At 40.1% G+C, this 22,127-nt stretch overlaps 1 protein-coding gene across 1 annotated transcript in view; it reads right to left on the bottom strand.

Moving 5' to 3' along the window:
- Window positions 1–22,127, bottom strand: part of STXBP5L (syntaxin binding protein 5L) — a 1,275,950-nt gene that overhangs the window by 819,992 nt on the left and 433,831 nt on the right. Inside the window, exon 6 of the mRNA XM_053705139.1 lies at window positions 17,772–17,835. Within this exon, the coding sequence (XP_053561114.1) occupies window positions 17,772–17,835 (64 nt within the window). The remainder of the gene's footprint in view (window positions 1–17,771; window positions 17,836–22,127) is intronic.

Here is a 22,127-nt window from a genome sequence, read left to right as displayed (position 1 = left end):
AACGTCGCCGCCAGCTACTTACAATAATTAACCCCTAATCTGCCGAGCGGACCTGAGCGCTACTATAATAAAGTTATTAACCCCTAATCCGCCTCACTAACCCTATCATAAATAGTATTAACCCCTAATCTGCCCTCCCTAACATCGCCGACACCTAACTTCAATTATTAACCCCTAATCTGACGACCGGAGCTCATCGCTACTATAATAAATGGATTAACCCCTAAAGCTAAGTCTAACCCTAACACTAACACCCCCCTAACTTAAATATAATTTTAATCTAACGAAATTAATTAACTCTTATTAAATAAATTATTCCTATTTAAAGCTAAATACTTACCTGTAAAATACATCCTAATATAGCTACAATATAAATTATAATTATATTGTAGCTATTTTAGGATTAATATTTATTTTACAGGCAACTTGGTAATTATTTTAACCAGGTACAATAGCTATTAAATAGTTAAGAACTATTTAATAGTTACCTAGTTAAAATAATAACAAAATTACCTGTAAAATAAATCCTAACCTAAGTTATAATTAAACCTAACACTACCCTATCAATAAATTAATTAAATAAAATACCTACAATTACCTACAATTAACCTAACACTACACTATCAATAAATAAATTAAATACAATTGCTACAAATAACTACAATTACATAAACTAACTAAAGTACCAAAAATAAAAAAGAACTAAGTTACAAAAAATAAAAAAATATTTACAAACATAAGAAAAATATTACAACAATTTTAAACTAATTACACCTACTCTAAGCCCCCTAATAAAATAACAAAGACCCCCAAAATAAAAAAATGCCCTACCCTATTCTAAATTAATAGAGTTAAAAGCTCTTTTACCTTACCAGCCCTGAACAGGGCCCTTTGCGGGGCATGCTCCAAGAAAATCAGCTCTTTTGCCTGTAAAAAAAAAACATACAATACCCCCCCCCCCAACATTACAACCCACCACCCACATACCCCTAATCTAACCCAAACCCCCCTTAAATAAACTTAACACTAAGCCCCTGAAGATCTTCCTACCTTGTCTTCACCATCCAGGTATCACCGATCCGTCCTGGCATCCGGTGCTGAAGAGGTCCAGAAGAGGCTCCAAAGTCTTCCTCCTATCCGGCAAGAAGAGGACATCCGGACCGGCAAACATCTTCTCCAAGCGGCATCTTCGATCTTCTTCCATCCGGTGCGGAGCGGGTCCATCTTGAAGCAGCCGACGCGGATCCATCCTCTTCTTCCGGCGTCTCCCGACGAATGACGGTTCCTTTAAGGGACGTCATCCAAGATGGCGTCCCTCGAATTCCGATTGGCTGATAGTATTCTATCAGCCAATCGGAATTAAGGTAGGAATATTCTGATTGGCTGATGGAATCAGCCAATCAGAATCAAGTTCAATCCTATTGGCTGATCCAATCAGCCAATCAGATTGAGCTCGCATCTATTGGCTGATCGGAACAGCCAATAGAATGCGAGCTCAATCTGATTGGCTGATTGGATCAGCCAATCGGATTGAACTTGATTCTGATTGGCTGATTCCATCAGCCAATCAGAATATTCCTACCTTAATTCCGATTGGCTGATAGAATACTATCAGCCAATCGGAATTCGAGGGACGCCATCTTGGATGACGTCCCTTAAAGGAACCGTCATTCGTCGGGAGACGCCAGAAGAAGAGAATGGATCCGCGTCGGCTGCTTCAAGATGGACCCGCTCCGCACCGGATGGAAGAAGATCGAAGATGCCGCTTGGAGAAGATGTTTGCCGGTCCGGATGTCCTCTTCTTGCCGGATAGGAGGAAGACTTTGAAGCCTCTTCTGGACCTCTTCAGCACCGGATGCCAGGACGGATCGGTGATACCTGGATGGTGAAGACAAGGTAGGAAGATCTTCAGGGGCTTAGTGTTAGGTTTATTTAAGGGGGGTTTGGGTTAGATTAGGGGTATGTGGGTGGTGGGTTGTAATGTTGGGGGGGGGTATTGTATGTTTTTTTTTACAGGCAAAAGAGCTGATTTTCTTGGGGCATGCCCCGCAAAGGGCCCTGTTCAGGGCTGGTAAGGTAAAAGAGCTTTTAAATTTATTAATTTAGAATAGGGTAGGGCATTTTTTTATTTTGGGGGTCTTTGTTATTTTATTAGGGGGCTTAGAGTAGGTGTAATTAGTTTAAAATTGTTGTAATATTTTTCTTATGTTTGTAAATATTTTTTTATTTTTTGTAACTTAGTTCTTTTTTATTTTTGGTACTTTAGTTAGTTTATGTAATTGTAGTTATTTGTAGAAATTGTATATAATTTATTTATTGATAGTGTAGTGTTAGGTTTTATTGTAGGTAATTGTAGGTATTTTATTTAATTAATTTATTGATAGGGTAGTGTTAGGTTTAATTATAACTTAGGTTAGGACTTATTTTACAGGTAATTTTGTTATTATTTTAACTAGGTAACTATTAAATAGTTCTTAACTATTTAATAGCTATTGTACCTGGTTAAAATAATTACAAAATTACCTGTAATATAAATATTAATCCTAAAATAGCTACAATGTAATTATAATTTATATTGTAGCTATATTAGGATGTATTTTACAGGTAAGTATTTAGCTTTAAATAGGAATAATTTATTTAATAAGAGTTAATTAATTTCGTTAGATTAAAATTATATTTAAGTTAGGGGGGTGTTAGTGTTAGGGTTAGACTTAGCTTTAGGGGTTAATCCATTTATTATAGTAGCGGTGAGCTCCGGTCGTCAGATTAGGGGTTAATAATTGAAGTTAGGTGTCGGCGATATTAGGGAGGGCAGATTAGGGGTTAATACTATTTATGATAGGGTTAGTGAGGCGGATTAGGGGTTAATAACTTTATTATAGTAGCACTCAGGTACGCTCGGAAGATTAGGGGTTAATAAGTGTAGGCAGGTGTCGGCGACGTTGAGGGGGGCAGATTAGGGGTTAATAAATATAATATAGGGGTCGGCGGTGTTAGGGGCAGCAGATTAGGGGTACATAAGGATAACGTAGGTGGCGGCGCTTTGCGGTCGGCAGATTAGGGGTTAATTATTGTAAGTAGCTGGCGGCCACGTTGAGGGGGGCAGGTTAGGGGTTAATAAATATAATACAGGGGTCGGCGGTGTTAGGGGCAGCAGATTAGGGGTACATAGGGATAACGTAGGTTGCGGTCGGCAGATTAGGGGTTAAAAAAATGTAATCGAGTTGCGGCGATGTGGGGGGACCTCGGTTTAGGGGTGCATAGGTAGTTTATGGGTGTTAGTGTACTTTAGGGTACAGTAGTTAAGAGCTTTATGAACCGGCGTTAGCCCAGAAAGCTCTTAACTCCTGCTATTTTCCTGCGGCTGGAGTTTTGTCGTTAGAGCTCTAACGCTCACTTCAGAAACGACTCTAAATACCGGCGTTAGGAAGATCCCATTGAAAAGATAGGATACGCAATTGACGTAAGGGGATCTGCGGTATGGAAAAGTCGCGGCTGAAAAGTGAGCGTTAGACCCTTTAATCACTGACTCCAAATACCGGCGGTAGCCTAAAACCAGCGTTAGGAGCCTCTAACGCTGGTTTTCACGGCTAACGCCGAACTCTAAATCTAGGCCTAAGTATATAATATGCATACCACATAGTAACAATACAGGTAGAGAAAAAAAATCCTCAGAATGAAAGAGTAAAAGAATTGTACTCTTATACAGAGAAAACATAAAATAGATCTTGTTTAAATGTAAATAACCACCAAGTGGCTGCAATTTCCAGGTATTAATCAGCTTAATTTGATACCATCCCTAGGATAAACCTCTAAACCAGCGGCTAGTATCCTATCAAGAGAGTATTAGAAAAAGAATAATTCGGAAAACCAGATAACTATTTTGTTCCAGAAAGAAAGAAGATATCTGCAGTTGTCCAACTATCATGAACTGCTACAAGATGGCAGCAAAGGCTAAGAAATCTCAGATATACTCAATAAGAATCTGTAAGAAACAGAAAAATAACTGTACCCATAATACATCTATATACATTTCAATGCATATTAGGTGAAAAAAACAAAATTGTAAGCAGATCTATGCTTAAAGGGACACTGAAAACAAATTTTTTCTTTTGTGATTCAGATAGAGCATGCAATTTTAAGCAACTTTCTAATTTACTCCTATTATCAATTTTTCTTCGTTCTCTTGCTATCATTATTTGAAAAAGAAGGCATCTAAGCTTTTTTTTTGGTTTCAGTACTCTGGACAGCACTTTTTTATTGGTGGATGAATTTATCCACCAATCAGCAAGGACAACCCAGGTTGTTCACCAAAAATGGGTCGGCATCTAAACTTACATTCTTGCATTTCAAATAAAGATACCAAGAGAATGAAGAAAATTTGATAATAGGAGTAAATTAGAAAGTTGCTTAAAATTTCATGCTCAATCTGAATCACAAAAGAATTTTTTTGGGTACAGTGTCCCTTTAATAAACTTCTACTGAAAGAAGAACTATGATAATCCGGGTACCCAAATCGGGTATATTCATACTGTGGAAAGATAAAGTAAACTCATAACAGATAATAAGCACATATTAAATATATAATAAATATATAAGCCGACATGATGGTTAAAATGCTAAGCAGCATAAACCAAGAAATAAAGATTGGCCGCTCCACATATAATAGGAGAATAAGCGCACATTAAAGAAGAAAAGGATCCTTATTAGAGGGCCTGAACCAAAGCTGTAAAAGCTGGTCAGAATACTTCTTGTCGGCCCTTCATTAGCATAAATCAGTTGCAGGCTAATAACATGAAAGCACTTCCCCTCGGCCCCCATAAAATGAGAACCGAGATGGAGAAAATAAAACCTGACTCCTAAAGCATATTACTCAAAGAGTTACGCTAAAAGAAAGCGGGTCCTAAAGTATATCCCATACCTCTGCCCATATAGAGCCCATCGCCCCCTTCTCTGCATGGCGCAGCACATACTCTGATGAGCGCCCAATGCTCATAACGGAAAAAACGTTGGTGCCACCTTAGGACTAATAAGAATAGTCGGCTTACATTGCTGATCCTTTACCTCCTCCTAGAGGGTTTTCTGTGCACCAACACTTAGAATAGCGGTGAAAAGAGAGAGAAGGGAGAAAATTATCTGCCATAATGGCGGCTCTAACTATTTTCTCTGTCAAATTATACAGCAGGCTGTAGGATGCTGATATCTGTCCCTTAATACGCAAGCCGTTCTACTGCTGCGATTGCGCTCCATAGAGGAAAGAGATTCTAACAGCTGAATGGCGACTGCCTGAGTAGTAAAGAACCTATGCAGTTGTGAAAAACCGTCAGCCAATATAGCCGCGCAGATGACAGGATAAAAACAAGCGGGCATACCATAATGAGTCCCAGTAAAACACCCAATTATCCTAAAAACGGATTATGCAGGGAAAAAATAAAAGTGAGGGATATATCACAAACACCCATGATATCCGTCCCAACACACCATGAAGCCTGGGTCTATCCTGTACATAAGACCGGCAATAGGGGCGGTAATTTCCCTGTCCTTCAGATAACGAATCAGCTGCAAATATACCAAACTAAAGGAGATTTATATATATATATATATATATATATATACACACACAGTGGATATAAAAAGTCTACACACCCCTGTTAAAATGTCAGGTTTCTGTGATGTAAAAAAATGAGACAAAGATAAATAATTTCAGAACTTTTTCCACCTTTAATGTGACCTATAAACTACACAACTCAATTGATAAACAAACTGAAATCTTTTAGGTAAAGGGAAATAAAAAACTAAAATAATATGGTTGCATAAGTGTGAACACCCTTAAACTAATACTTTATTGAATCACCTTTTGATTTTATTACATCACTCAGTCTTTTTGGGTATGAGTTTTTCAGCATGGCAAATCTTGACTTGGCAAGATTTGCCCACTCTTCTTTGCAAAAACACTCTAAATCTGTCAGAATGCGAGGGCATCCCCTGTGCACAGCCCTCTTCAGATCACCCCACAAATTTAGCCGGGCTTAGATGTTTTTTTTTTGTAAGAAAAGGCTTCCGTCTTGCCACTCTACCCCATAGCCCAGACATATGAAGAATACGGGCAATTGTTGTCACATGTACCACACAGCCAGTACTTGCCAGATATTCCTGCAGCTCCTTTAATGTTGCTGTAGGCCTCTTGGCAGCCTCCCAGACCAGTTTTCTTCTCGTCTTTTCATCAATTTTGGAGCGACATCCAGTTCTTGGTAATGTCACTGTTGCACCATATTTTCTTCACTTGATGCTGACTGTCTTCACTGTGTTGCATGGTATATCTAATGCCTTGGAAATTCTTTTGTACCCTTTCTCCTTACTGATACCTTTTAACAATGAGATCCCTCTGATGCTTTAGACGCTCTCTGCGGACCATGGCTTTTGCTGTAGGATGCGACTAACAAAATGTCAGGAAAGACCTACTAGAACAGCTGAACACAGCTACATCCCCAGTTATAAAAGGGTGTTCACACTTATGCAACCATATTATTTTATTTTTTTATTTTTATTCATTTTTTTTACATCACAGAAACTGACATTTTAACAGGGTTGTGTAGACTTTTTATATCCACTGAAAGGACTTACCCTATAGGGCCTTCTGCTGTGGAGCGGTCACAGCAGCTTCAGGTGTGTTAGCCTAGTCTGATCGCTGACAGAGACCTGAAGAAAATAGAAAAGCAGAGTAACCAACCCTGGTTTTCTATATATGGGTAGCATAAATGTTGGAAAGCAAGGACTATCTCGCTGTCTTCCAACTGCTAAAAGCCACCATTACTCTTACTAAAGAGATTGACATGGACACAGCATAGCCCCAATCCTTGCTTGCAGGGAAACTACCCATAAAACAATGTATCTAAGAACCTGCCTGATTAATTTCTTTCATATTGGCAAGAGTCCATGAGCAAGTGACGTATGGGATATACATTCCTACCAGGAGGGGCAAAGTTTCCCAAACCTCAAAATGCCTATAAATACACCCCTCACCACACCCACAATTCAGTTTAATGAATAGCCAAGAAGTGAGGTGATAAAATAAGGAGTAAAAAAGCATACAAAAAGAGGAACTGGAATATAATTGTGCTTTTATACAAAAAATCATAACCACCATAAGAAAAAGGTGGGCCTCATGAACTCTTGCCAATATGAAAAATGAATTTATCAGGTAAGTTCTTACATAAATTATGTTTTCTTTCATGTAATTGGCAAGAGTCCATGAGCTAGTGACGTATGGGATAGAAATACCCAAGATGTGGAAGTCGACAGAAGAGTCACTAGAGAGATAAAGTAAAAACAGCTATTTCCGCTGGAAAAAAATTAAATCCATCAAAAAAAAATAAGTCTCTCAAAATTCCCAAATTTTCAAGAAAAAGACTTAAATCATAAGAAGAATCAAACTGGGACAGCTGACTGAAGAACTTTTCTACCAAAGACTGCTTCAGAAGAAGCAAATACATCAAAATGGTAAAATTTAGTAAATGTATGCAAAGAAGACCAAGTTGCTGCTTTGCAAATCTGATCAACCGAAGCTTTCTTCTTCAAAGCCCAAGAAGTAGCGACTGATCTAGTAGAATGAGCTGTAATTCTCTGAGGCGGACACTGTCCCGCCTCCAAATAAGCCTTGTGAATTAAAAGCTTTAACCAAGATTCCAAAGAAATGGTAGATGACGAATTCTGACCTTTCCTAGGACCAGAAAAAACAACAAATAGACTAGAAGTCTTCCTGAAATCTTTAGTAGCTTTGACATAATATTTCAAAGGTCTTACAACATCCAAAGAATGTAAAGATCTTTTAAGAGCATTCTTAGGATTAGGACACAAAGAAGGAACAACAGTATTAATCACCAAGTCAGAGAAAACAAAATTTATGCTTACCTGATACATTTCTTTCTCTTGTGGTGTATCCAGTCCATGGGTTCATCCATTACTTGTGGGATATTCTTCTTCCCAACAGGAAGCTGCAAGAGGACACCCACAGCAGAGCTGTCTATATAGCTCCTCCCCTAACTGCTACCCCCAGTCATTCGACCGAAGACAAGCAAGAAAAAAGGAGAAACTATAGGGTGCAGTGGTGACTGTAGTTTAAAAATAAAAAACACCTGCCTTAAAGTGACAGGGTGGGACATGGACTGGATACACCACAAGAGAAAGAAATTTATCAGGTAAGCATAAATTTTGTTTTCTCTTGTAAGGTGTATCCAGTCCACGGGTTCATCCATTACTTGTGGGATACCAATACCAAAGCTTTAGGACACGGATGAAGGGAGGGACAAGGCAGGAACTTATACGGAAGGCACCACTGCCTGCAAGACCTTTCTCCCAAAAATAGCCTCCGAGGAAGCAAAAGTATCAAATTTGTAGAATTTAGAAAAAGTATGAAGCGAAGACCAAGTTGCCGCCTTACAAATCTGTTCAACAGAGACCTCATTTTTAAAAGGCCATGTGGAAGCTACCGCTCTAGTGGAATGAGCTGTAATTCTTTCAGGAGGCTGCTGGCCAGCAGTCTCATAAGCTAAACGGATTATGCTTCTCAGCCAAAAAGAAAGAGAAGATGCCGAAGCCTTTTGGCCTCTCCTCTGTCCAGAGTAGACAACAAACAATGCAGATGTTTGACGAAAATCCTTAGTAGCTTGTAAATAAAACTTTAAAGCACAAACCACGTAAAGATTGTGTAATAGACGTTCCTACTTTGAAGAAGGATTAGGACACAGTGACGGAACCACAATCTCCTGATTAATATTCTTATTAGATACCACCTTAGGAAGAAACCGAGGTTTGGTACGCAAAGCTACCTTATCTGCATGGAAGATCAGATAAGGGGAAATACACTGTAAGGCAGATAACTCTGAAACTCTTTGAGCCGAAGAGATAGCTACCAAAAACAGAACTTTCCAAGATAAAAGCTTGATATCTATGGAATGCAGAGGTTCAAACGGAACCCCTTGAAGAACTTTAAGAACTAAATTTAAACTCCATGGTGGAGCAACAGGTTTAAACACAGGCTTGATTCTAACTAAAGCCTGACAAAACGCCTGAACGTCTGGAACATCTGCCAGACGCTTGTGCAGAAGAATAGACAGAGCACAAATCTGTCCCTTTAAGGAACTAGCTGACAATCCCTTCTCCAATCCTTCTTGGAGAAAGGATAATATCGTAGGAATCCTGACCTTACTCCATGAGTAACCCTTGGATTCACACCAATGAAGATATTTACACCATATCTTATGATAGATTTTCCTGGTGACAGGCTTTCGAGCCTGAATCAAGGTATCAATGACCGACTCGGAGAAACCACGTTTTGATAAAATCAAGCGTTCAATCTCCAAGCAGTCAGCCGCAGAAAAATTAGATTTGGCCATTTGAATAGACCTTGGAGTAGAAGGTCCTGCCTCAGCGGCAGAGTCCATTGTGGAAAGGATGACATGTCCACCAGATCTGCATACCAAGTCCTGCATGGCCACGCAGGTGCTATCAAAATCACCAAAGCTCTCTCCTGCTTGATCTTGGCAATCAGACGATGGAGGAGAGGAAATGGTGGGAACACATAAGCCAGGCTGAAGGACCAGGGCACTGCTAGAGCATCTATCAGCGCTGCCTGGGGATCCCTTGACCTGGACCCGTAACAAGGAAGCTTGGCGTTCTGATGAGATGCCATCAGATCCAGTTCTGGTTTGCCCCATAGTTGGATCAGCTGGGCAAATACCTCCGGATGGAGCTCCCACTCCCCCGGATGAAAAGTCTGCCGACTTAGAAAATCCGCCTCCCAGTTCTCTATTCCTGGGATATGGATAGCTGAGAGATGGCAAGAGTGAACCTGGGATATGGATAGCTGAGAGATGGCAAGAGTGAACCTCTGCCCATAGAATTATTTTTGAAACCTCCAACATTGTCAGGGGGATTCTTGTTCCCCCCTGATGGTTGATATAGGCTACAGTCGTGATATTGTCCGACTGAAATCTGATGAACCTGACCGCAGCTAGTTGAGGCCAAGCCTGAAGAGCATTGAATATCGCTCGCAGTTCCAGAATGTGTATCGGAAGGAGGGCTTCCTCCCGAGTCCACAAACCCTGAGCCTTCAGGGAGTTCCAGACTGCGCCCCAGCCCAGAAGGCTGGCATCTGTTGTCACTATAGTCCACTCTAGCCTGCGGAAACTCATTCCCCTGGACAGATGGACCCGAGAGATCCACCAGAGAAGAGAATCCCTGGTCTCTTGATCCAGATTTAGTAGAGGGGACAAATCTGTGTAGTACCCATTCCACTGATTGAGCATGCAAAGTTGCAGTGGTCTGAGATGTAGGTGGGCAAATGGAACTATGTCCATTGCCGCTACCATTAGGCCGATTACTTCCATACACTGAGCCACTGACGGCCGAGAAGTGTAATGAAGAGCACGGCAGGAAGTTAGAAGCTTTGATAACCTGACCTCTGTCAGAATTTTTTTTATTTCTACTGAATCTATCAGTGTTCCTAGGAAGGAAACTCTTGTGAGAGGGGAGAGAGAACTCTTTTCTTCGTTCACCTTCCACCCGTGAGACCTCAGAAAGGCCAGAACAATGTCCATATGGGACTTGGCGATTTGAAAAGTCAACGCCTGTATCAGAATGTCATCTAGTTAAGGAGCCACTGCTATGCCTCGTGGCCTTAGAACCGCCAGTAGGGATCCTAAAACCATCGTAAAGATTCTTGGTGCCGTGGCTAGCCCGAAGGGAAGAGCCACAAACTGGTAATGCCTGTCTAGGAAGGCGAACCTGAGGAACTGATGATGATCTCTGTGAATCGGAATGTGGAGATAAGCATCCTTTAAGTCCACAGTAGTCATAAATTGACCCTCCTGGATCATAGGGAGGATGGTTCGGATAGTCTCCATCTTGAGAAATTTGTTTAGGATCTTGAGATCCAAGATTGGTCTGAAAGTTCCCTCTTTTTTGGGAACTATAAACAGATTTGAATATAAGCCCTGCCCCTGTTCCTCCCTTGGAACTGGGTGGATCACTCCCATAACCAGTAGGTCTTGAACACAACGTAAGAATGCCTCTCTCTTTATCTGGTTTACAGATAATTGTGAGAGATGAAATCTCCCCTTTTGAGATGAAGCTTTGAAGTCCAGAAGATATCCCTGGGAAACAATCTCTAATGCCCAGGGATCCTGGACGTCTCTTGCCCAAGCCTGGGCGAAGAGAGAAAGTCTGCCCCCTACTAGATCCGGTCCAGGATCGGGGGCTACTCCATCATGCTGTCTTAGAGGCGGCAGCAGGCTTTTTGGCCTGCTTCCCCTTTTTCCAAGCCTGGTTAGGTCTCCAGACTGGTTTGGACTGGGTGAAATTTCCCTCTTGTTTTGCATTAGAGGAAGCTGAGGATGGGTATGGCCTTTTCCTCCAGTAATATCAGAAATGATCTTCTTCAGGCCTGGCCCGAATAGGGTCTGTCCTTTGAAGGGGATGTTAAGAAGCTTAGACTTTGAAGTAACGTCTGCTGACCAGGACTTAAGCCATAGCGCCCTGCGCGCCAGAATGGCAAAACCTGAATTCTTAGCCGTTAGTTTGGTTAGATGAAAAACGGCGTCAGAAATAAAGGAATTAGCTAACTTGAGAGCTTTAATCCTGTCTAAAATATCATCTAACGGGGTCTCCACCTGTAGAGCCTCCTCAAGAGACTCAAACCAAAAAGCCGCTGCAGCAGTAACTGGGGCAATGCATGCAAGAGCCTGGAGAATAAATCCTTGATGGATAAAAATTTTATTAAGGAGACCCTCCAATTTTTTATCCAGAGGATCTAAGAAAGCACAACTGTCTTCGACGGGGATAGTTGTACGCTTAGCTAGGGTAGAGACTGCTCCCTCCACCTTAGGGACCGTCTGCCACGAGTCCCGTATGGCGGCATCTATGGGAAACATCTTTTTAAAAACAGGAGGGGGAGAGAACGGCACACCTGGTCTATCCCATTCCTTAGTAATAATTTCCGAAAACCTCTTAGGGACTGGAAAAACATCAGTGTAAACAGGCACTGCAAAGTATTTGTCCATTTTACACAATTTTTCTGGAACTACAATGGGGTCACAGTCATCCAGAGTCGCTAAAACCTCCCTGAGCAATAAGCGGAGGTGTTCAAGCTTAAATTTAAAGGCTGTCATTTCAGAATCGGACTGAAGTAACGTCTTCCCTGAATCTGAAATCTCACCCTCAGATAGCAAATCCCTTGCCACGGCTTCGGAGCATTGTGAGGGTATATCGGACATAGCTACTAAAACGTCAGAAAGCTCTGTATTTGTTCTAGCCCCAGAGCTGTCTCGCTTTCCTTGTAACCCTGGCAGTTTGGATAATACCTCTGTGAGGGTATTAGTCATAACTGCCGCCATGTCTTGTAAGGTAAACGCATTGGACACGCTAGATGTACTTGGCGTCACTTGAGCAGGAGTTATAGGTTCTGACACGTGGGGAGAGCTAGATGGCATAACCTCCCTTTTGTCAATCTGAGAAACCTCTGGTGATAAATCTTTAAATGCCATAATATGGTCTTTATAAGTTATAGAAATTTCAGTACATTTGGTACACATTCTAAGAGGGGGTTCCACAATGGCTTCTAAACATATTCAACAAGGAGTTTCCTCTATGTCAGACATGTTTAACAGACTAGTAATGAGACCAGCAAGCATAAATGTGAAACAGCAATTAAATAAAAATGGTACTGTGCCTTTAAGAGAAAAAAACTATCACATAAACTGCAAAACAGTGTTAAAAAGTAGTAAACTCTTCAAAATGTTTACAGTGTGTATAAGGGACTAAAGCAGCATTGCACCCACTTGCAAATGGATGATTAACCCTTTAGGCCCCAAACCGGATTTGAAAAACGTTAAAAAACGTTAATAAACAGTTAAACACCTTGCCACAGCTCTGCTGTGGCTCCTACCTGCCCTCAAATACGATTTAGGAAAGAAATAATTCCTCTATAGTGGTCCTCAGATGCCAGAGGACTCCTTTAGGGAAGCTGGATGTCTCAGTCTGAATATGAACTGCGCATCTAGAGCGCGAAAATAGGCCCCTCCCACCATGCACTCGATGTCAGAGGGCCTTAAGAAAATACTCCTAGGAGTATCTGACTAGCCATGTGGAAACTAGGCCCCAAAAAACGATTTATCACCCTCAGAGAAAAAACGTTCTTTCTATATAACATGTAAACGTTTTGTCACTAAGAAATATGAGTATTAACATGAATATTACCCTTTTTTGTAAGCATGAACCCAGTCGTTGTTAAATCACTGCATCAGGCTTACTTCAATTATACAAGGCTCTGTCAGCATTTTCTAGATCTTATCATCTCTCTAGAAATAAATATACTGAACATACCTCAAAGCAGGTAATCTGCAAACCGTTCCCCCAACTGAAGTCTTTCCCATACTCTTCAGTTATGCATGAGAAAAGCAATGGACCTTAGTTACAAACCACTAAGATCATCAACCTCCAGGCAGATTCTTCTTCTAATTTCTGCCTGAGAGTAAAACAGTACAACGCCGGTACCGTTTAAAAATAACAAACTTTTGATTGAAGGTAAAACTATACTAAGTCACCACATATCTCTTGATACTTCCTATCTTGTCGAGAGCTGCAAGAGAATGACTGGGGGTGGCAGTTAGGGGAGGAGCTATATAGACAGCTCTGCTTTGGGTGTCCTCTTGCAGCTTCCTGTTGGGAAGGAGAATATCCCACAAGTAATGGATGAACCCGTGGACTGGATACACCTTACAAGAGAAACCTCTATGCCTAAGCACTAAGCGTTCAATCTCCATATCTTCAAATTTAGCGATTTGAGATCCTGATGGAAAAACGGCCCTTGAGACAGAAGGTCTGGCCTTAAAGGAAGTGACCAAGGTTGGCAACTGGACATCCGGAGAAGATCCGCATACCAAAACCATGCTGGTGCTATCAGAAACACATGCGATTGTTCCATTATGATTTTGGAGATCACCCTTGGAAGAATAAGTAAAGGCAGAAAAATATAAGCAAGTTGGTAAGACCAAGGAACTGCTAACCCATCCACCATCTCCGCCTGAGGATCCCTGGACCTGGAAAGGTATCTGGGAAGTTTCCTGTTTAGATGGGAAGCCATCAGGTCTATTTCTGGAAGACCCCACATCTGTACAATCTGAAAAAACACATCTGGATGGAGAGACCACTCCCCCGGATGCAAAGCCTGACAGCTGAGATAATCCACTTCCCAATTGTCTACACCTGGGATATGAATTGCAGAAATTAGACAAGAGTTGGATTCTGCTCAAGAAAGTATCCGTGATACTTATTTCATTGCCAAAGGACTGCGAGTCCCTCCCTGATGATTGACATATGCCACAGTTGTGATATTGTCTGTCTGAAAGCGAATGAAAAGTTCTCTCTTTAATAAAGGCCAAGCCTTAAGAGCTCTGAAGATAGCACAGAGTTCTAAAATATTGATTGGTAACCTCACCTCTTGAGGTTTCCAAACCCCTTGTGCTGTCAGAGACCCCCAGACAGCTCCCCAACCTGTAAGACTTACATCTGTTGAGATCACAGTCCAGGAAGGACAAACAAAAGAGGCCCCTTGAAAAATCCGATGATGGTCCAACCACCAGGACAGAGAGAGTCGAATGTTGGGATTTAAGTATATCAATTGTGGTATCTGAGTATAATCCCTGCACCATTGTTTCAGCATGCAAAGCTGCAGAGGTCTCATCTGAAAACGTGCAAAGGGGATCGCATCCGATGCTGCAGTCATGAGACCTAAAACTTCCATGCACATAGCCACTGAAGGGAATGACCGAGACTGAAGGTTTAGACAGGCTAAAAACAACTTAATTTGTCTCTTGTCTGTTCAAGACAGAGTCATGGACACTGAATCTATCTGGAAATCTAAAAAGGTGACCCTTGTTTGAGGAATCAAGAAACTCTTTGGTAAATTGATCCTCCTACCATGTCTTTGAAGAAACAATACTAGTTGATCCGTGTGAGATTCTACCAAATGTAAAGACTGAGCTAGAACCATGATATCGTTCAAATAAGGAAACACCGCAATAACCTGCTCTCTGATTACAGATAAAAGGGCACCAAGAATCTTCGAAAAGATTCTTGGAGCAGTCATAAGGCAAAATGGAAGAGCGACAAATTGGTAATGCTCGTCTAGAAAAGAGAATCTCAGAAACCGATAATGGTCTGGATGAATCGGAATATGAATATATGCATCCTGTAAGTCAATTGTGGACATATAATGATCTTGCTGAACAAAAGGCTAAATAGTCCTTATAGTCACCATCTTGAAAGTTGGGACCCTTACAAAACGATTCAAGAACTTCGGATCCAGAACTGGTCTGAATGAATTTTCTTTCTTTGGTACAAGGAATAGATTTGAATAAAACCCCAGACCCTGTTCCTGAAGCAGAACTGGTATAATTACTCTTGAAAGCTCCGGATCTGAAACACTTCAGAAAAGCCTGAGCTTTCACAGGATTTGTTGGAACATAAGAAAGAATCTTCTAACAGGAAGTCTTACTCGGAAACCTATTCGATACCCTTGAGACACAATGCTCTGAATCAACTGATTTTGAACAGAATCTGCCCAAATGTCTTGAAATAATTTCAATCTGCCCCCCACCAGCTGAACTGGATTGAGGGCCGCAACTTAATGCAGACTTGGGGGCTGGCTTTGGTTTCTTAAAAGGCTTGGATTTATTCCAACTTAAGGATGGCTTCTAATTGGAACCAGAGTCTTTAGGGGAAGGAGTGATTTTCTGTTCTCTATTCTGACAAAAGGAACGAAAACGCTTAGAAGCTTTAGGCAAAAAAAATCCCTTCCCCCAGTGATAGTGGAAATAATAGAATCCAACTGGGAACCAAATAAATTATTACCCTGGAAAGATAGAGATAGTAATCTAGATTTAGATACCATGTCAGCATTCCATGATTTGAGCCATAAAGCTCTTCTAGCTCAAATAGCTAAAGATGTAGATTAAACATCAATTTTGATGATAGCAAAAAAAGCATTACAGATGAAGCAAACAAACAATGCTAGACAAATCAGGATCGGTTTCCTGTTGTGCTAAGCTATCCAACCAAAAAGTTGATGCAACTGCAACATCAGCCATAGAAATGGCAGGCCTGAGAATATAACCAGAATATTAATAAGCTTTCCTTAGATAAGTTTAAATTTTCCTATCTAAAGGATCTTTAAAAGTAGTACTATCTTCCATGGGAATAGTAGTACGTTTGGCAAGAGTAGAAATAGCTCCATCAACCTTAGGGACTTTTCCCCAAAACTCTAATTTAGCCACTGGCAAAGGGTACAACCTTTTAAACCTAGAAGAAAGAATAAAAGAAGTACCAGGCTTATTCCATTCCTTAGCAATCATATCAGAAATAGCATCAGGAACAGGAAAAAACTCAGGAGTAATCACAGGAGGTCTATAAACAGAATGTAAACGTTTACTGGTTTTGTTATCAAGAGGACCAGACTCCTCAATATCCAAAGTAACCAATACTTCTTTCTACCTATAGTACCTATAAAAGGAGAGTGCTAGGGGTAGATCTGGGGGTGTTTCAGCAAGGCTGAAACTGGGCAGATTCATCTTTGTGAAGGACACATGAATCAAGCCACATAGAAGGTTATCCTGGAAGAAAACTTCTAATCTGACAATGTTCCCCATCTCTGAGGATTGGTTTACGGGTCCATTGAAGTCTATAGAGGAATGCGATTTTGCATTTGCAACTTCTCAGACTCTATTTGTTATAGCAATTCTTAATACGAGCGCAATTCCACAATTGTAAAAAAAGAAATACTTCTAGCTGTTTTAACGTGCAAACTATCGCTCCACTCGTAAACTGGCCCTTTATACAGGCCACTTTAACAGAAGGGAGGGGCTTATAATAACAGGTAAGAGGTTTAAAAAAGGACTAGGGCTGTACCCCACCAAAGAGTATCCAAGAAACACTTTTTTTTTTTCTGTAGCCCAGTACATGCTGGGGGAAACACCTTTTTTCTGCTTTTTTTCAGGAAGGAAGATAGGAAATGCAAGTTCAAGAAGAGAGTGTGAAAACTGTTTTAAAAAAACTTCCAATTAGTTGCAAAAACCAAGATCCACTTGACCCCCCCCTCACCCCTTCTGCAATGCAGTTTTTTTGCGGCTGCCCACATATGCAACAAAGTATGGGAAGTTTGAATAAACCCCTTCCAACCAAGCTCTATTGGTATAATAAACGCTTCTATGGATTCTCTGGAAAATAATGCCACCTATGGCACTTATGAGAACACAAACACTGTAGTTGGGGAATAGCTCTGCTGGTGGCTGGCACATATAGGGGCCTTATTGGTAACAACCATTTTAAATAAAGCTCCAGATGTCATTATCAATCCAATGCCAGCCATTATAGGTGGGAAGCAAAGGGGACCTTTGTATAGGTTCCTTTCAGAAACGATTTATCACATGAATTTATTCTCACTTTTAGTTTCTGTGATCAATCCTGAAATCTAATTTTTTTACTGATCAATTCTCATATGATTTAATGTGCTCTGGTCACTGCATACATTTAACCCTTTGCACATGTCAGCAATGCTAGGTGTCAGACATCCTATATCTTTATCTATACATTTACATCATATGGGATTATCTGTTATTAAAACTTAGCAAATCGTATGACTAAACTGCAGTTATGAAATCTAAATGTGTATCTATTCAATGGCATGATGTTTCAGTAACAACTATATCAATTCTTACCTTTCCTTCATCTCTAGGCATATCACTTAAATGTACAACTGGACCTGGGTGAGTCTTTGTAGATCTGCAAGTAAACCAGGATAATATAAATTCCATATAATAATTTTTGGCATAAAAGACAAAATACTTAAAACAAAATTGGTTTAGAAAAACAGACTACCGTATTTTATTAGATCTTTCTAGCCTCCTCTGAAATTTCACTTTAGAATTGTACACAACATTAAATGGAAGAAAAGCTATGTGCCTGTATTATATACTGTAAATAAAAAAAAGCTTTATGCAGAGCAAAACATTTTTGCTTCTCAATTGTTACAGACAAAATCTTGTTATTGTACGCATTGCACATCTTTATCATTGCAGTATAGTTTTCCTAATGCATGCTAATTTTTTTTTTTTTTTTTAAATGTACACTTACACTACTATTAAACAAGATATGAGTGGTGCCACTGGGCAAGTGGGCACAGTATACGCTGTGAGCCTGACACAAAAAAAGCAGACTGATGTTTCACAGTCCAAAAATGTTTTTTTTTTTTTTTTTTTTTTAAATGTACACTTACACTACTATTAAACAAGATATGAGTGGTGGCACTGGGCAAGTGGGCACAGTATACGCTGTGAGTCTGACACAAAAAAGCAGACTGATGTTTCACAGTCCAAAAAGGTTTTTTTTTTTTTTTTAAATGTACACTTACACTACTATTAAACAAGGTATGAGTGGTGGCACTGGGAAAGTGGGCACAGTATACGCTGTGAGCCTGACACAAAAAAGCGGACTGATGTTTCACAGTCCAAAAAGTTTTTTTTTTTTTAAATGTACACTTACACTACTATTAAACAAGATATGAGTGGTGGCACTGGGCAAGTGGGCACAGTATACGCTGTGAGCCTGACACAAAAAAGCAGACTGATGTTTCACAGTCCAAATATGTTTGTTTGTTTTTTTAAATGTACACTTACACTACTATTAAACAAGATATGAGTGGTGGCACTGGGCAAGTGGGCACAGTATACGCTGTGAGCCTGACACAAAAAAGCAGACTGATGTTCACAGTCAAAAAAGTTTTTTTTTTTTTAAATGTACACTTACACTACTATTAAACAAGATATGAGTGGTGCCACTGGGCAAGTGGGCACAGTATACGCTGTGAGCCTGACACAAAAAAGCAGACTGATGTTTCAAATTCAAAAAAGTTTTTTTTTTTTAAATGTACACTTAAACTACTATTAAACAAGATATGAGTGGTGGCACTGGGTAAGTGGGCACAGTATACGCTGTGAGCCTGACACAAAAAAGCAGACTGATGTTTCACAGTCCAAAAAGTTTTTTTTTTTTTAAATGTACACTACTGTTACACCAGATATGAGTGGTGGCACTGGGCAAGTGGGCATAGTATAGGCTGTGAGCCTGGCACACACGCTGGCAGGCAGGCAACTGCAATTAGATTACACAAGCAGACTGATGTTTCACAGTCAAAAAAGGTTTTTTTTTTAATACCTTGTGATAAATCTTTCTAGTTACTTGCTTTTTTGTTTGGATCAAAGTATTGATAACTGTGAAACCTCACAGAATGAAATGTTCAATGTCCAAGCAGTCAATTTAGAGCCTTGAGATCTGGATGGAAGAAGGGATCTTGAGACAGAAGATCTTTTCTTAACTGTAGAGATCAAGGTGGAGAACTGGATGTCTGAACCAGATCTGCTTACCAGGTACTTCAGGGCCAGGGTGAAGCAATCGGAATGACTGATGCCATATCTTGGCAAATGTGTGCAACTTTCTGGGAAGCAGAACAAAAGTAGGAAACCGGTAAATGAGAAGAAAATGCCATGGAACCACTAGAGCATCCACCAGTTGCACATGTGGATCTTAAGATCTAGCACAGGAGGAAATATATAATGTCACCTTGGGATTGTCTCCCAAAAATCTATACCAGGCTTAGACCACTCCTTAAAAATATCTTCGTAATTGCTCTAGTACTGGGAATACCACAAATGCTTTCGGAGCAGGTTTGAAGAAAAGATCCAATTACTTAATGGATTTTTCCTTTCAGCTTAGAATCCTGAACTGCTAGAGAACATAAAACTGCCTTAGTAATGAACGAAGGAGTTCCAACCTAAGCAGAAAAGATTAAAAATCTGGGACCTGATCAGGGAGAGACCACCGGTAATTAGAAAATATTCACCCTCAGAGAACGTATTTGTGGAGACCAAAACTGAATGGTTAAAAAGATCCTTTGAACCATGCTTTAGGGATTTAGAATGGGACGTTAAATCCCTAGTAGGAAGACTTTAAGAGCAGGTTAGTTTGCGCATAGAGAAAGCATAGTCGACAACACATCCAAAACAGCAGAGCACACAAAGTCCTTAAATCCTGAAGCAAAATCTGACAAACTTCCTTGAAAGAACAAAAAAAGGAAAAACTGGCACTACACTATAAACTAGGTGAGACTGGAATATAGAATAAATTCCGGTGCTACCCCTTATAAAATAACTATAGGACTAACAAGAAATAGGCAGCTAAGGGGTTACTATAGAACTCACTCTCACTCAAAGAAGTCAAAAATAAAATCATACATACTTTATTATTTATGTTTTAAAATCTAGGATAAATATCCCTAGGAACCTTTTAATTACCCACAACCATGTATTAAACTAAAGTTTAAAAGTAAATTATGGCCGCCAAACACTCTTCTGTTTCCTGGCCGAGAACTGGATACATCGGCGTCATGTTTTTATGGACCTTGGGCAATAAATAAAGTGTGGCTATTTTGGATAAGGTCCATAAAAACATGTTAAAACCACCCGGGAGACCTATAGTCTCTGGGATTGGATCTTTGACGGAGAAGGCTAGTAAATACATAGATGCAAGGCTGAGATACATTGTGGAATCTCTTCCATCTTATACCAGGGATACCATGCACCTATTAAATAAAGTGAATGATTTGAAGCTTGATATGAATTCTTCGCTATTGGTTACTTGTGATGTAGAATCGCTCTACACAAGCATTAAGACTCAGTGGGGATGTAGAGCGATTTCTTATTACTTATCCAAAAATACCAATATAAGTCAAGAGGTGAAAGAGTTTCTGCTCAATTTGTTGGAATTTGTTTTGACACATAACTTTTATGTTTTTGACGACAAGTTCTTTTTACAAGTATGTGGCACGGCCATGGGCACGTTGTGTGCCCCTACATACGCGAATATATACCTGGGCTGGTGGGAGGAAACCGTGGTTTTCCATGAGGATCTTAAACATCTTACCCAACACGTATCCCACTGGTCCAGGTATATAGATGATATATTCTTTGTATGGGATGGACCTGAACACCTTTTGACTGAATTCATTAATAGTCTCAACAATAATCCCTTTGGATTATACCTTACATCTACTGTGGAAAAGTCTAAGGTTGAATTTTTAGACCTCTATATTGAGAAGGTTGATAACTCCATTGCAACAAATGCATATAGGAAACCTACATCTACCAACAATATCCTACATGCAAGTAGCTACCACCACCCTAATACTATTAAAGGGTTACCAATGGGGGAATACATTCGTCTAAGACATAACTGCAGCACTATTGAGAAGTATAAAGAATCAGCTAGGGATTTGAGACAGAGACTGCTAGAACGAGGCTATTCAAGAAAGATACTAGCCAAGGCATATAATAATGCATTGCTGAAAGATAGAAAGGAGTTACTCACTCCAAGATCAAGAGAAAGTAATACCCCAATCAGGTTTATCACGACATATGCACCTCAGAGTGATAAGATTACCAACATTCTAAAAACACATTGGCATGTCCTGACCCAGGATACATTATTGAGACCATTGTTAACAGATAGACCACTGGTGACTTATAGGAGAGCTAGCAACCTTAATGACAAGTTAGTCACTAGTCATTACGATAGGAATGCTAAAAGGGATCCTATACACAAAGGTTCTGTCGCATGTGGACACTGTAAAGTGTGCCAACATATGGTTAAAAAAGAATATATAATGGATAGGTTTGGTAAAAAATGGGCAATAAAAGAACATATTAATTGTCAAAGCACTAATGTGATTTATTGCATATCCTGCAGCTGTGATTTACTCTACGTTGGCATGACCACACGATGCCTGGGCACACGTATGACTGAACACCTTAGCAATATTAGGACAGCCCAGAGAGATATAGAAAAGAAGAAACAAATCACTAGTGTAGCCAAACATATTCTAATGTCTCATAAGGGGAACACCAATGCAATGAAATGTTGGGGACTTGAAAAACTAAAACCTGGGATAAGAGGTGGGGACACCGAGCAAAGATTGTTAAAAATGGAAACCAAATGGATTTTCAAGCTGAACTCGGTTATAC

The sequence above is a fragment of the Bombina bombina genome, chromosome 3 (assembly GCF_027579735.1).
Source record: "Bombina bombina isolate aBomBom1 chromosome 3, aBomBom1.pri, whole genome shotgun sequence".
Lineage (NCBI taxonomy): Eukaryota > Metazoa > Chordata > Amphibia > Anura > Bombinatoridae > Bombina > Bombina bombina.
The sequence above is the reverse complement of the archived record's forward strand: the minus strand, read 5'-3'. Positions and strand labels throughout refer to the sequence as shown.